General features: G+C 50.1%; 1 protein-coding gene across 1 annotated transcript in view; it reads left to right on the top strand.

The window, feature by feature from the left end:
• LOC140125904 (receptor-type tyrosine-protein phosphatase O-like) overlaps positions 1-16,611 on the top strand; it is a 297,842-nt gene that overhangs the window by 189,902 nt on the left and 91,329 nt on the right. Inside the window, exons 18-20 of the mRNA XM_072144801.1 lie at positions 10,744-10,779; positions 10,960-11,041; positions 14,335-14,425. Coding sequence (XP_072000902.1) covers positions 10,744-10,779; positions 10,960-11,041; positions 14,335-14,425 — 209 coding nt within the window. The remainder of the gene's footprint in view (positions 1-10,743; positions 10,780-10,959; positions 11,042-14,334; positions 14,426-16,611) is intronic.

The raw sequence follows: 16,611 nt of genomic DNA, 5'->3' as shown, positions 1-16,611 counted from the left end.
CACAAGAGCTTACAGTCTATGAGGATGAGGGGTGACACAAGAGCTTACAGTCTATGAGGATGAGGGTAGAACACAAAAGCTTACAGTCTATGAGGATGAGGGAGGACACAAGAGCTTACAGTCTATGATGATGAGGGGGGGGACACAAGAGCTTACAGTCTATGATGATGAGGGGGTGACACAAGAGCTTACAGTCTATGAGGATGAGGGGAGGGACACAAGAGCTTACAGTCTATGAGGATGAGGGAGGACACACGGGCTTACAGTCTATGAGGATGAGGGAAGACACAGGAGCTTACAGTCTATGAGGATGAGGGGGTGACACAAGAGCTTACAGTCTATGAGGATGAGGGGGTGACACAAGAGCTTACAGTCTATGAGGATGAGGAGGACACACGAGCTTACAGTCTATGAGGATGAGGGAAGACACAAGAGCTTACAGTCTATGAGGATGAGGGGGTGACACAAGAGCTTACAGTCTATGAGGATGAGGGGGTGACACAAGAGCTTACAGTCTATGAGGATGAGGAGGACTCACGAGCTTACAGTCTATGAGGATGAGGGGAGGACACAAGAGCTTACAGTCTATGAGGATGAGGAGGTGACACAAGATCTTACAGTCTATGAGGATGAGGGGGGACACAAGAGCTTACAGTCTATGAGGATGAGGGAAGACACAAGAGCTTACAGTCTATGAGGATGAGGGAGGACACACGAGCTTACAGTCTATGAGGATGAGGGAAGACACAAGAGCTTACAGTCTATGAGGATGAGGAGGACACAAGAGCTTACAGTCTATGAGGATGAGGAGGACACAAGAGCTTACAGTCTATGAGGATGAGGGGATGACACAAGAGCTTACAGTCTATGAGGATGAGGGGGGACACAAGAGCTTACAGTCTATGAGGACGAGGGGGGACACAAGAGCTTACAGTCTATGAGGATGAGGGGGGACACAAGAGCTTACAGTCTATGAGGACGAGGGGGGACACAAGAGCTTACAGTCTATGAGGATGAGGGAGGGGGGCACAAGGGCTTACAGTCTATGAGGATGAGGGGAGGACACAAGAGCTTACAGTCTATGAGGATGAGGGGAGGACACAAGAGCTTACAGTCTATGAGGATGAGGGGGGACACAAGAGCTTACAGTCTATGAGGATGAGGGGAGGACACAAGAGCTTACAGTCTATGAGGATGAGGGGTGACACAAGAGCTTACAGTCTATGAGTATGAGGGGTGACACAAAAGCTTACAGTCTATGAGGATGAGGGAGGACACAAGAGCTTACAGTCTATGAGGATGAGGGGGGGGGGGGACACAAGAGCTTACAGTCTATGAGGATGAGGGGGGGACAAGAGAGCTTACAGTCTATGAGGATGAGGGGGGACACAAGAGCTTACAGTCTATGAGGATGAGGGGGACACAAGAGCTTACAGTCTATGAGGATGAGGGGTGACACAAGAGCTTACAGTCTATGAGGATGAGGGGTGACACAAGAGCTTACAGTCTATGAGGATGAGGGGTGACACAAAAGCTTACAGTCTATGAGGATGAGGGAGGACAAAAGAGCTTACAGTCTATGAGGATGAGGGGGGGACACACAAGAGCTTACAGTCTATGATGATGAGGGGGTAACACAAGAGCTTACAGTCTATGATGATGAGGGGGGACACAAGAGCTTACAGTCTATGAGGATGAGGGGGGATACAAGAGCTTACAGTCTATGAGGATGAGGGGGGACACAAGAGCTTACAGTCTATGAGGATGAGGGAGGACAAAGGAGCTTACAGTCTATGAGGATGAGGGAGTGACACAAGAGCTTACAGTCTATGAGGATGAGGGGAGGACACAAGAGCTTACAGTCTATGAGGATGAGGGGGTGACACAAGAGCTTACAGTCTATGAGGATGAGGGGGTGACACAAGAGCTTACAGTCTATGAGGATGAGGGGGTGACACAAGAGCTTACAGTCTATGAGGATGAGGGGAGGACACAAGAGCTTACAGTCTATGAGGATGAGGGGTGACACAAGAGCTTACAGTCTATGAGGATGAGGGGGACACAAGAGCTTACAGTCTATGGGGATGAGCGGAGGACACAAGAGCTTACAGTCTATGAGGATGAGGGAGACACAAGAGCTTACAGTCTATGAGGATGAGGGGGGACACAAGAGCTTACAGTCTATGAGGATGAGGGGGTGACACAAGAGCTTACAGTCTATGAGGATGAGGAGGACACAAGATCTTACAGTCTATGAGGATGAGGGGATGACACAAGAGCTTACAGTCTATAAGGATGAGGAGGACACAAGAGCTTACAGTCTATGAGGATGAGGGAGGACACGAGCTTACAGTCTATGAGGATGAGGGGGTGACACAAGAGCTTACAGTCTATGAGGATGAGGGGTGACACAAGAGCTTACAGTCTATGAGGATTAGGGGGTGACACAAGAGCTTACAGTCTATGAGGATGAGGGGTGACACAAGAGCTTACAGTCTATGAGGATGAGGGGGTGACACAAGAGCTTACAGTCTATGAGGATGAGGGGGTGACACAAGAGCTTACAGTCTATGAGGATGAGGGGTGACACAAGAGCTTACAGTCTATGAGGATGAGGGGGGGACACAAGACCTTACAGTCTACTATGATGATGAGGGGTGACACAAGAGCTTACAGTCTATGAGGATGAGGGGTGACACAAGAGCTTACAGTATGAGGATGAGGGGGACACAAGAGCTTACAGTATGAGGATGAGGGGAGGACACAAGAGCTTACAGTCTACTATGATGATGAGGGGTGACACAAGAGCTTACAGTCTATAAGGATGAGGAGGACACAAGAGCTTACAGTCTATGAGGATGAGGAGGACACAAGAGCTTACAGTCTATGATGATGAGGGGGGGGGGACACAAGAGCTTACAGTCTATGATGATGAGGGGGTGACACAAGAGCTTACAGTCTATGAGGATGAGGGGAGGGACACAAGAGCTTACAGTCTATGAGGATGAGGGAGGACACACGAGCTTACAGTCTATGAGGATGAGGGGTGACACAAGAGCTTACAGTCTATGAGGATGAGGGGGGACACAAGAGCTTACAGTCTATGAGGATGAGGGGTGACACAAGAGCTTACAGTCTATGAGGATGAGGGGGTGACACAAGAGCTTACAGTCTATGAGGATGAGGGGAGGACACAAGAGCTTACAGTCTATGAGGATGAGGGGTGACACAAGAGCTTACAGTCTATGAGGATGAGGGGGTGACACAAGAGCTTACAGTCTATGAGGATGAGGAGGACACACGAGCTTACAGTCTATGAGGATGAGGGAAGACACAAGAGCTTACAGTCTATGAGGATGAGGGAGGACACACGAGCTTACAGTCTATGAGGATGAGGGAAGACACAAGAGCTTACAGTCTATGAGGATGAGGGGTGACACAAGAGCTTACAGTCTATGAGGATGAGGGGGGACACAAGAGCTTACAGTCTATGAGGATGAGGGGTGACACAAGAGCTTACAGTCTATGAGGATGAGGGGGGGACACAAGACCTTACAGTCTATGAGGATGAGGGGTGACACAAGAGCTTACAGTCTATGAGGATGAGGAGGACACAAGAGCTTACAGTCTATGAGGATGAGGAGGACACAAGAGCTTACAGTCTATGAGGATGAGGGAAGACACAAGAGCTTACAGTCTATGAGGATGAGGGGTGACACAAGAGCTTACAGTCTATGAGGATGAGGGGGGACACAAGAGCTTACAGTCTATGAGGATGAGGGGTGACACAAGAGCTTACAGTCTATGAGGATGAGGGGGGGACACAAGACCTTACAGTCTATGAGGATGAGGGGTGACACAAGAGCTTACAGTCTATGAGGATGAGGAGGACACAAGAGCTTACAGTCTATGAGGATGAGGAGGACACAAGAGCTTACAGTCTATGAGGATGAGGGGATGACACAAGAGCTTACAGTCTATGAGGACGAGGGGGGACACAAGAGCTTACAGTCTATGAGGATGAGGGGGGACACAAGAGCTTACAGTCTATGAGGACGAGGGGGGACACAAGAGCTTACAGTCTATGAGGATGAGGGAGGGGGGCACAAGGGCTTACAGTCTATGAGGATGAGGGGGGGACACAAGAGCTTACAGTCTATGAGGATGAGGGGTGACACAAGAGCTTACAGTCTATGAGGATGAGGGGTGACACAAGAGCTTACAGTCTATGAGGATGAGGGGGGACACAAGAGCTTACAGTCTATGAGGATGAGGGGGTGACACAAGAGCTTACAGTCTATGAGGATGAGGGGAGGACACAAGAGCTTACAGTCTATGAGGATGAGGGGGGACACAAGAGCTTACAGTCTATGAGGATGAGGGGTGACACAAGAGCTTACAGTCTATGAGGATGAGGGGGGGACACAAGACCTTACAGTCTATGAGGATGAGGGGGACACAAGAGCTTACAGTCTATGAGGATGAGGGGTGACACAAGAGCTTACAGTCTATGAGGATGAGGGGTGACACAAGAGCTTACAGTCTATGAGTATGAGGGGTGACACAAAAGCTTACAGTCTATGAGGATGAGGGAGGACACAAGAGTTTACAGTCTATGAGGATGAGGGGGGGACACACAAGAGCTTACAGTCTATGATGATGAGGGGGTGACACAAGAGCTTACAGTCTATGATGATGAGGGGGGACACAAGAGCTTACAGTCTATGAGGATGAGGGGGGACACAAGAGCTTACAGTCTATGAGGATGAGGGGGGACACAAGAGCTTACAGTCTATGAGGATGAGGGAGGACAAAGGAGCTTACAGTCTATGAGGATGAGGGAGTGACACAAGAGCTTACAGTCTATGAGGATGAGGGGAGGACACAAGAGCTTACAGTCTATGAGGATGAGGGGGTGACACAAGAGCTTACAGTCTATGAGGATGAGGGGGTGACACAAGAGCTTACAGTCTATGAGGATGAGGGGGTGACACAAGAGCTTACAGTCTATGAGGATGAGGGGAGGACACAAGAGCTTACAGTCTATGAGGATGAGGGGTGGCACAAGAGCTTACAGTCTATGAGGATGAGGGGGACACAAGAGCTTACAGTCTATGGGGATGAGCGGAGGACACAAGAGCTTACAGTCTATGAGGATGAGGGAGACACAAGAGCTTACAGTCTATGAGGATGAGGGGGGACACAAGAGCTTACAGTCTATGAGGATGAGGGGGTGACACAAGAGCTTACAGTCTATGAGGATGAGGAGGACACAAGATCTTACAGTCTATGAGGATGAGGGGATGACACAAGAGCTTACAGTCTATGAGGATGAGGAGGACACAAGAGCTTACAGTCTATGAGGATGAGGGGGGACACGAGCTTACAGTCTATGAGGATGAGGGGGTGACACAAGAGCTTACAGTCTATGAGGATGAGGGGTGACACAAGAGCTTACAGTCTATGAGGATTAGGGGGTGACACAAGAGCTTACAGTCTATGAGGATGAGGGGTGACACAAGAGCTTACAGTCTATGAGGATGAGGGGTGACACAAGAGCTTACAGTCTATGAGGATGAGGGGGTGACACAAGAGCTTACAGTCTATGAGGATGAGGGGAGGACACAAGAGCTTACAGTCTATGAGGATGAGGGGGACACAAGAGCTTACAGTCTATGAGGATGAGGGGTGACACAAGAGCTTACAGTCTATGAGGATGAGGGGGGGACACAAAACCTTACAGTCTACTATGATGATGAGGGGTGACACAAGAGCTTACAGTCTATGAGGATGAGGGGTGACACAAGAGCTTACAGTATTAGGATGAGGGGGACACAAGAGCTTACAGTATGAGGATGAGGGGAGGACACAAGAGCTTACAGTCTATGAGGATGAGGGGGTGACACAAGAGCTTACAGTCTATGAGGATGAGGGGTGACTCAAGAGCTTACAGTCTATGAGGATGAGGGGGTGACACAAGAGCTTACAGTCTATGAGGATGAGGGGAGGACACAAGAGCTTACAGTCTATGAGGATGAGGGGTGACACAAGAGCTTACAGTCTATGAGGATGAGGGGGACACAAGAGCTTACAGTCTATGGGGATGAGCGGAGGACACAAGAGCTTACAGTCTATGAGGATGAGGGGGTGACAAGAGCTTACAGTCTATGAGAGGAGGACACAAGAGCTTACAGTCTATGAGGATGAGGGAGACACAAGAGCTTACAGTCTATGAGGATGAGGGAGGACACAAGAGCTTACAGTCTATGAGGATGAGGGGGTGACACAAGAGCTTACAGTCTATGAGGATGAGGGGGTGACACAAGAGCTTACAGTCTATGAGGATGAGGGGTGACACAAGAGCTTACAGTCTATGAGGATGAGGGGGACACAAGAGCTTACAGTCTATGAGGATGAGGGGGGACACAAGAGCTTACAGTCTATGAGGATGAGGGGGTGACACAAGAGCTTACAGTCTATGAGGATGAGGAGGACACAAGATCTTACAGTCTATGAGGATGAGGGGATGACACAAGAGCTTACAGTCTATGAGGATGAGGAGGACACAAGAGCTTACAGTCTATGAGGATCAGGGGGGACACGAGCTTACAGTCTATGAGGATGAGGGGGTGACACAAGAGCTTACAGTCTATGAGGATGAGGGGTGACACAAGAGCTTACAGTCTATGAGGATTAGGGGGTGACACAAGAGCTTACAGTCTATGAGGATGAGGGGTGACACAAGAGCTTACAGTCTATGAGGATGAGGGGGTGACACAAGAGCTTACAGTCTATGAGGATGAGGGGAGGACACAAGAGCTTACAGTCTATGAGGATGAGGGGGACACAAGAGCTTACAGTCTATGAGGATGAGGGGTGACACAAGAGCTTACAGTCTATGAGGATGAGGGGGGGACACAAGACCTTACAGTCTACTATGATGATGAGGGGTGACACAAGAGCTTACAATCTATGAGGATGAGGGGTGACACAAGAGCTTACAGTATGAGGATGAGGGGGACACAAGAGCTTACAGTATGAGGATGAGGGGAGGACACAAGAGCTTACAGTCTACTATGATGATGAGGGGTGACAGAAGAGCTTACAGTCTATGAGGATGAGGGGTGACACAAGAGCTTACAGTCTATGAGGATGAGGAGGACACAAGAGCTTACAGTCTATGAGGATGAGGAGGACACAAGAGCTTACAGTCTATGAGGATGAGGGGTGACACAAGAGCTTACAGTCTATGAGGATGAGGGGGGGACACAAGAGCTTACAGTTTATGAGGATGAGGGGGGGACACAAGAACTTACAGTCTATGAGGATGAGGGGGGGACACAAGAGCTTACAGTCTATGAGGATGAGGGGAGGACACAAGAGCTTACAGTCTATGAGGATGAGGGGGTGACACAAGAGCTTACAGTCTATGAGGATGAGGGGAGGACACAAGAGCTTACAGTCTATGAGGATGAGGGGGACACAAGAGCTTACAGTCTATGAGGATGAGGGGTGACACAAGAGCTTACAGTCTATGAGGATGAGGGGGGGACACAAGACCTTACAGTCTACTATGATGATGAGGGGTGACACAAGAGCTTACAGTCTATGAGGATGAGGGGTGACACAAGAGCTTACAGTATGAGGATGAGGGGGACACAAGAGCTTACAGTCTATGAGGATGAGGGGGGACACAAGAGCTTACAGTCTATGAGGATGAGGGGGTGACACAAGAGCTTACAGTCTATGAGGATGAGGGGGTGACACAAGAGCTTACAGTCTATGAGGATGAGGGGTGACACAAGAGCTTACAGTCTATGAGGATGAGGGGGTGACACAAGAGCTTACAGTCTATGAGGATGAGGGGTGACACAAGAGCTTACAGTCTATGAGGATGAGGGGGTGACACAAGAGCTTACAGTCTATGAGGATGAGGGGGTGACACAAGAGCTTACAGTCTATGAGGATGAGGGGTGACACAAGAGCTTACAGTCTATGAGGATGAGGGGGTGACACAAGAGCTTACAGTCTATGAGGATGAGGGGGTGACACAAGAGCTTACAGTCTATGAGGATGAGGGGTGACACAAGAGCTTACAGTCTATGAGGATAAGGGGGGACACAAGAGCTTACAGTCTATGAGGATGAGGGGTGACACAAGAGCTTACAGTCTATGAGGATGAGGGGTGACACAAGAGCTTACAGTCTATGAGGATGAGGGGGTGGCACAAGAGCTTACAGTCTATGAGGATGAGGGGGACACAAGAGCTTACAGTCTATGAGGATGAGGGGGTGACACAAGAGCTTACAGTCTATGAGGATGAGGGGGTGACACAAGAGCTTACAGTCTATGAGGATGAGGGGTGACAAAAGAGCTTACAGTCTATGAGGATGAGGGGGGACACAAGAGCTTACAGTCTATGAGGATGAGGGGTGACACAAGAGCTTACAGTCTATGAGGGTGAGGGGGGATACAAGAGCTTACAGTCTATGAGGATGAGGGGAGGACACAAGAGCTTACAGTCTATGAGGATGAGGGGGTGACACAAGATGTATTAGAACCTGCATGAACCAGTCATCAGCCACATCTTATATACAGGGTCCCGGATGATGTGACTGCGGAGGAGCCGGGAGCTCGGTGTATATCTGGTGTTTGCTGGATAACAGGCGGGAGCAGGACACAGGATGATTAGTAACGGGAGAGGTGACACATCAGGCAGTTAGTGATGTGATCTGCCTATAGAGATGGGATTTAAGACACAGCTGAGACTTTCTAGTGCCCAGGACCCCAGGGTGATGGCTGCCAGTGTCGGGCCCCCAGGGTGATGGCCACCAGTGTCGGGCCCCCAGGGTGATGGCCACCAGTGTCGGGCCCCCAGGGTGACGGCCACCAGTGTCGGGCCCCCAGGGTGATGGCTGCCAGTGTTGGGTCCCCAGGGTGATGGCCACCTGTGTCGGGCCCCCAGGATGATGGCTGCCAGTGTTGGGGCCCCCAGGGTGATGGCTGCCAGTGTCGGGCCCCCAGGGTGATGGCTGCCAGTGTCGGGCCCCCAGGGTGATGGCTGCCAGTGTCGGGCCCCCAGGGTGATGGCTGCCAGTGTTGGGCCCCCAGGGTGAAGGCCGCCAGTGTCGGGCCCCCAGGATGATGGCTGCTAGTGTCGGGCCCCCAGGGTGAAGGCCGGCAGTGTCAGGCCCCCAGGATGATGGCTGCCAGTGTCGGGCCCCTAGGGTGATGGCTGCCAGTGTCAGGCCCCCAGGGTGATGGCTGCCAGTGTCGGGCCCCCAGGGTGAAGGCCGCCAGTGTCGGGCCCCCAGGGTGATGGCCCCCAGGGTGATGGCTGCCAGTGTCGGGCCCCCAGGGTGACGGCTGCTAGTGTCGGCCCCCAGGGTGACGGCTGCCAGTGTTGGGCCCCCAGGGTGAAGGCCGCCAGTGTCGGGCCCCCAGGATGATGGCCCCCAGGGTGATGGCTGCCAGTGTCGGGCCCCTAGGGTGATGGCTGCCAGTGTCGGGCCCCCAGGATGATGGCTGCCAGTGTCGGGCCCCTAGGGTGATGGCCGCCAGTGTCGGGCCCCCAGGGTGATGGCTGCCAGTGTTGGGCCCCCAGGATGATGGCTGCCAGTGTCGGGCCCCTAGGGTGATGGCTGCCAGTGTCGGGCCCCCAGGGTGATGGCTGCCAGTGTCGGGCCCCTAGGGTGATGGCCCCCAGGGTGACGGCCGCCAGTGTTGGGCCCCCAGGATGATGGCCCCCAGGGTGATGGCTGCCAGTGTCGGGCCCCCAGGATGATGGCCCCCAGGGTGATGGCTGCCAGTGTCGGGCCCCCAGGGTGACGGCTGCCAGTGTCGGGCCCCCAGGGTGACGGCTGCCAGTGTCGGGCCCCTAGGGTGATGGCCCCCAGGATGATGGCTGCCAGTGTCGGGCCCCCAGGATGATGGCTGCCAGTGTCGGGCCCCAGGATGATGGCTGCCAGTGTCGGGCCCCCAGGATGATGGCTGCCAGAGTCGGGCCCCCAGGATGATGGCCCCTAGGGTGACGGCTGCCAGTGTCGGGCCCCCAGGGTGATGGCTGCCAGTGTCAGGCCCCCAGGGTGATGGCTGCCAGTGTCGGGCCCCCAGGGTGATGGCTGCCAGTGTCAGGCCCCCAGGGTGAAGGCCGCCAGTGTCGGGCCCCCAGGGTGTTGGCCCCCAGGGTGATGGCTGCCAGTGTTGGGCCCCCAGGGTGTTGGCCCCCAGGGTGTTGGCTTCCAGTGTTGGGCCCCCAGGGTGTTGGCTTCCAGTGTTGGGCCCCCAGGGTGATGGCTGCCAGTGTTGGGCCCCCAGGGTGATGGCTTCCAGTGTTGGGCCCCCAGGGTGATGGCTGCCAGTGTTGGGCCCCCAGGGTGATGGCTGCCAGTGTCGGGCCCCCAGGTTGATGGCTGCCAGTGTGGGGCCCCCAGGATGATGGCTGCCAGTGTCGGGCCCCCAGGATGATGGCTTCCAGTGTCGGGCCCCCAGGATGATGGCTGCCAGTGTCGGGCCCCCAGGGCGACAGCTGCCAGTGTCGGGCCCCCAGGATGATGGCTGCCAGTGTCGGGCCCCCAGGATGATGGCTACCAGTGTCGGGCCCCTAGGGCGACAGCTGCCAGTGTCGGGCCCCCGGGATGATGGCCCCCAGGGTGACGGCGCCCCTTCCGTGTAGTGCTACTTTGATGATCTGCATTTCCTCCTTTCCCTTTTCTGACATAAATATTTATCTTCTTATTTTAGGAACAAGAATGGATTCAAGAAGCGGAAATTGACCAAGTAGGTGACAATGTTCCTCCATGATAAGAGAAACCTCCTGTCCCCTGTGCTCCCCAGGGCAGCTGCTGCTCTCTGCTATCAGCCAGGATGGAGGTTTCCTCATGGAGCAGTAGTTGGGGGGTTTGTCCTGGGGTCCATGTTAATGAGGCGTCCTGTCCCCTCTCTCCCCTGTCCTGGAAGCCCCGTGCAGCTCGATGACTTGGACTCGTACATCGTGGACATGGCCAAGGACTCCGACTACAAGTTCTCGCTGCAGTTTGAGGTAAGTGATGACCTTACATAAAGGATGTGACCTCGTATACATCACGTGTGACCTCGTATACATCACGTGTGACCTCGTATACATCACGTGTGACCTCGTATACATCACGTGTGACCTCGTATACATCAGCTGTGACCTCGTATACATCAGCTGTGACCTCGTATACATCAGCTGTGACCTCGTATACATCACGTGTGACCTCGTATACATCACGTGTGACCTCGTATACATCAGATGTGACCTCGTATACATCACGTGTGACCTCGTATACATCACGTGTGACCTCGTATACATCAGATGTGACCTCGTATACATCAGATGTGACCTCGTATACATCACGTGTGACCTCGTATACATCAGCTGTGACCTCGTATACATCACGTGTGACCTCGTATACATCACGTGTGACCTCGTATACATCACGTGTGACCTCGTATACATCACGTGTGACCTCGTATACATCAGATGTGACCTCGTATACATCACGTGTGACCTCGTATACATCAGATGTGACCTCGTATACATCAGATGTGACCTCGTATACATCACGTGTGACCTCGTATACATCAGATGTGACCTCGTATACATCACGTGTGACCTCGTATACATCACGTGTGACCTCGTATACATCAGGTGTGACCTCGTATACATCAGCTGTGACCTCGTATACATCACGTGTGACCTCGTATACATCAGATGTGACCTCGTATACATCACGTGTGACCTCGTATACATCACGTGTGACCTCGTATACATCACGTGTGACCTCGTATACATCACATGTGACCTCGTATACATCACGTGTGACCTCGTATACATCACGTGTGACCTCGTATACATCACGTGTGACCTCGTATACATCAGATGTGACCTCGTATACATCACGTGTGACCTCGTATACATCAGATGTGACCTCGTATACATCAGATGTGACCTCGTATACATCAGCTGTGACCTCGTATACATCACGTGTGACCTCGTATACATCAGCTGTGACCTCGTATACATCACGTGTGACCTCGTATACATCACGTGTGACCTCGTATACATCACGTGTGACCTCGTATACATCAGCTGTGACCTCGTATACATCACGTGTGACCTCGTATACATCACGTGTGACCTTGTATACATCACGTGTGACCTCGTATACATCAGATGTGACCTCGTATACATCACGTGTGACCTCGTATACATCACGTGTGACCTCGTATACATCAGGTATGACCTCGTATACATCAGCTGTGACCTCGTATACATCACGTGTGACCTCGTATACATCAGATGTGACCTCGTATACATCACGTGTGACCTCGTATACATCACGTGTGACCTCGTATACATCACGTGTGACCTCGTATACATCACGTGTGACCTCGTATACATCACGTGTGACCTCGTATACATCACGTGTGACCTCGTATACATCAGATGTGACCTCGTATACATCACGTGTGACCTCGTATACATCAGATGTGACCTCGTATACATCACCTGTGACCTCGTATACATCAGATGTGACCTCGTATACATCAGATGTGACCTCGTATACATCAGCTGTGACCTCGTATACATCACGTGTGACCTCGTATACATCAGATGTGACCTCGTATACATCACGTGTGACCTCGTATACATCAGCTGTGACCTCGTATACATCACGTGTGACCTCGTATACATCACGTGTGACCTCGTATACATCACGTGTGACCTCGTATACATCAGCTGTGACCTCGTATACATCACGTGTGACCTCGTATACATCACGTGTGACCTCGTATACATCAGATGTGACCTCGTATACATCACGTGTGACCTCGTATACATCAGCTGTGACCTCGTATACATCACGTGTGACCTCGTATACATCACGTGTGACCTCGTATACATCACGTGTGACCTCGTATACATCAGATGTGACCTTGTATACATCAGCTGTGACCTCGTATACATCACGTGTGACCTCGTATACATCACGTGTGACCTCGTATACATCAGCTGTGACCTCGTATACATCACGTGTGACCTCGTATACATCAGCTGTGACCTCGTATACATCACGTGTGACCTCGTATACATCACGTGTGACCTCGTATACATCACGTGTGACCTCGTATACATCAGATGTGACCTCATATACATCACGTGTGACCTCGTATACATCACGTGTGACCTCGTATACATCAGATGTGACCTCGTATACATCACGTGTGACCTCGTATACATCAGATGTGACCTCGTATACATCACCTGTGACCTCGTATACATCAGATGTGACCTCGTATACATCAGATGTGACCTCGTATACATCAGCTGTGACCTCGTATACATCACGTGTGACCTCGTATACATCAGATGTGACCTCGTATACATCACGTGTGACCTCGTATACATCAGCTGTGACCTCGTATACATCACGTGTGACCTCGTATACATCACGTGTGACCTCGTATACATCACGTGTGACCTCGTATACATCAGCTGTGACCTCGTATACATCACGTGTGACCTCGTATACATCAGATGTGACCTCGTATACATCACGTGTGACCTCGTATACATCAGCTGTGACCTCGTATACATCACGTGTGACTTCGTATACATCAGCTGTGACCTCGTATACATCAGCTGTGACCTCGTATACATCACGTGTGACCTCGTATACATCACGTGTGACTTCGTATACATCAGCTGTGACCTCGTATACATCAGCTGTGACCTCGTATACATCACGTGTGACCTCGTATACATCACGTGTGACCTCGTATACATCACGTGTGACCTCGTATACATCAGATGTGACCTTGTATACATCAGCTGTGACCTCGTATACATCACGTGTGACCTCGTATACATCACGTGTGACCTCGTATACATCAGCTGTGACCTCGTATACATCACGTGTGACCTCGTATACATCAGCTGTGACCTCGTATACATCACGTGTGACCTCGTATACATCACGTGTGACCTCGTATACATCACGTGTGACCTCGTATACATCACGTGTGACCTCGTATACATCACGTGTGACCTCGTATACATCACGTGTGACCTCGTATACATCACGTGTGACCTCGTATACATCAGCTGTGACCTCGTATACATCACGTGTGACCTCGTATACATCACCTGTGACCTCGTATACATCAGATGTGACCTTGTATACATCACGTGTGACCTCGTATACATCAGATGTGACCTCATATACGTCAGATGTGACCTGTGACCTCATATACATAAATCTATGACTTTTTAAGGTTTCATGTTATGATCTGTTGTTTCTTTTCCAGGAGCTGAAGATGATCGGTCTGGAGATCCCGCACTGCGCAGCCGACCTCCCGGCTAACAGATGTAAAAACCGCTACACAAACATATTACCATGTAAGTAGCCGCCGAAGCCTGTGTGGCGCAAGATGTATAGTGTGTGCCACAAGATGTATAGTGTGTGGCACAAGATGTATAGTGTGTGCCGCTAGATGTATAGTGTGTGGCACAAGATGTATACTGTGTGGCACAAGATGTATAGTGTATGGCACAAGATGTATAGTGTGTGGCACTAGATGTATAGTGTATGGCACAAGATGTATAGTGTATGGCACAAGATGTATTGTGTATGGCACAAGATGTATAGTGTGTGGCACAAGATGTATAGTGTATGGCACAAGATGTATAGTGTGTGGCACTAGATGTATAGTGTGTGGCACAAGATGTATAGTGTATGGCACAAGATGTATTGTGTGTGGCACAAGATGTATAGTGTATGGCACAAGATGTATAGTGTATGGCACAAGATGTATAGTGTGTGGCACAAGATGTATAGTGTGTGGCACAAGATGTATAGTGTGTGCCACAAGATGTATAGTGTGTGGCACAAGATGTATAGTGTGTGGCACAAGATGTATAGTGTGTGGCACAAGATGTATAGTGTGTGGCACAAGATGTATAGTGTGTGGCACAAGATGTATAGTGTGTGGCACAAGATGTATAGTGTATGGCACAAGATGTATAGTGTGTGGCACAAGATGTATAGTGTGTGGCACAAGATGTATAGTGTGTGGCACTAGATGTATAGTGTGTGCCACAAGATGTATAGTGTGTGGCACAAGATGTATAGTGTATGGCACAAGATGTATAGTGTGTGGCACAAGATGTATAGTGTGTGGCACAAGATGTATAGTGTGTGGCACTAGATGTATAGTGTATGGCACAAGATGTATTGTGTGTGGCACAAGATGTATAGTGTATGGCACAAGATGTATAGTGTGTGGCACAAGATGTATAGTGTGTGGCACAAGATGTATAGTGTGTGGCACAAGATGTATAGTGTATGGCACAAGATGTATAGTGTATGGCACAAGATGTATAGTGTGTGGCACAAGATGTATAGTGTGTGGCACAAGATGTATAGTGTGTGGCACAAGATGTATAGTGTATGGCACAAGATGTATAGTGTGTGGCACAAGATGTATAGTGTATGGCACAAGATGTATAGCGTGTGGCACAAGATGTATAGTGTATGGCACAAGATGTATAGTGTGTGGCACAAGATGTATAGTGTATGGCACAAGATGTATAGTGTGTGGCACAAGATGTATAGTGTGTGGCACTAGATGTATAGTGTATGGCACAAGATGTATAGTGTATGGCACAAGATGTATAGTGTGTGGCACAAGATGTATAGTGTGTGCCACAAGATGTATAGTGTGTGGCACAAGATGTATACTGTATGGCACAAGATGTATAGTGTGTGGCACAATATGTATAGTGTATGGCACAAGATGTATAGTGTGTGGCACAAGATGTATACTGTATGGCACAAGATGTGTAGTGTTTGCCACAAGATGTATAGTGTATGGCACAAGATGTATAGTGTGTGGCACAAGATGTAAAGTGTGTGGCACAAGATGTATAGTGTGTGGCACAAGATGTATAGTGTATGGCACAAGATGTATAGTGTGTGGCACAAGATGTATAGTGTATGGCACAAGATGTATAGTGTGTGGCACAATATGTATAGTGTATGGCACAAGATGTATAGTGTTTGCCACAAGATGTATAGTGTGTGCCACAAGATGTATAGTGTATGGCACACGATGTATAGTGTATGGCACAAGATGTATAGTGTATGGCACAAGATGTATAGTGTTTGCCACAAGATGTATAGTGTGTGCCACAAGATGTATACTGTATGGCACACGATGTATAGTGTATGGCACAAGATGTAAAGTGTGTGACACAAGATGTATAGTGTATGGCACAAGATGTATAGTGTGTGGCACAAGATGTATAGTGTATGGCACAAGATGTATAGTGTGTGGCACAAGATGTATACTGTGTGGCACAAGATGTATAGTGTGTGGCACAAGATGTATACTGTATGGCACAAGATGTATAGTGTATGGCACAAGATGTATAGTGTATGGCACAAGATGTATAGTGTATGGCACAAGATGTATAGTGTGTGCCACAAGATGTATAGTGTATGGCACACGATGTATAGTGTATGGCACAAGATGTATAGTGTATGGCACAAGATGTATAGTGTTTGCCACAAGATGTATAGTGTG

Source organism: Engystomops pustulosus, chromosome 4 (assembly GCF_040894005.1).
Source record: "Engystomops pustulosus chromosome 4, aEngPut4.maternal, whole genome shotgun sequence".
NCBI classification, from domain to species: Eukaryota; Metazoa; Chordata; class Amphibia; order Anura; family Leptodactylidae; genus Engystomops; species Engystomops pustulosus.
The sequence above is the reverse complement of the archived record's forward strand: the minus strand, read 5'-3'. Positions and strand labels throughout refer to the sequence as shown.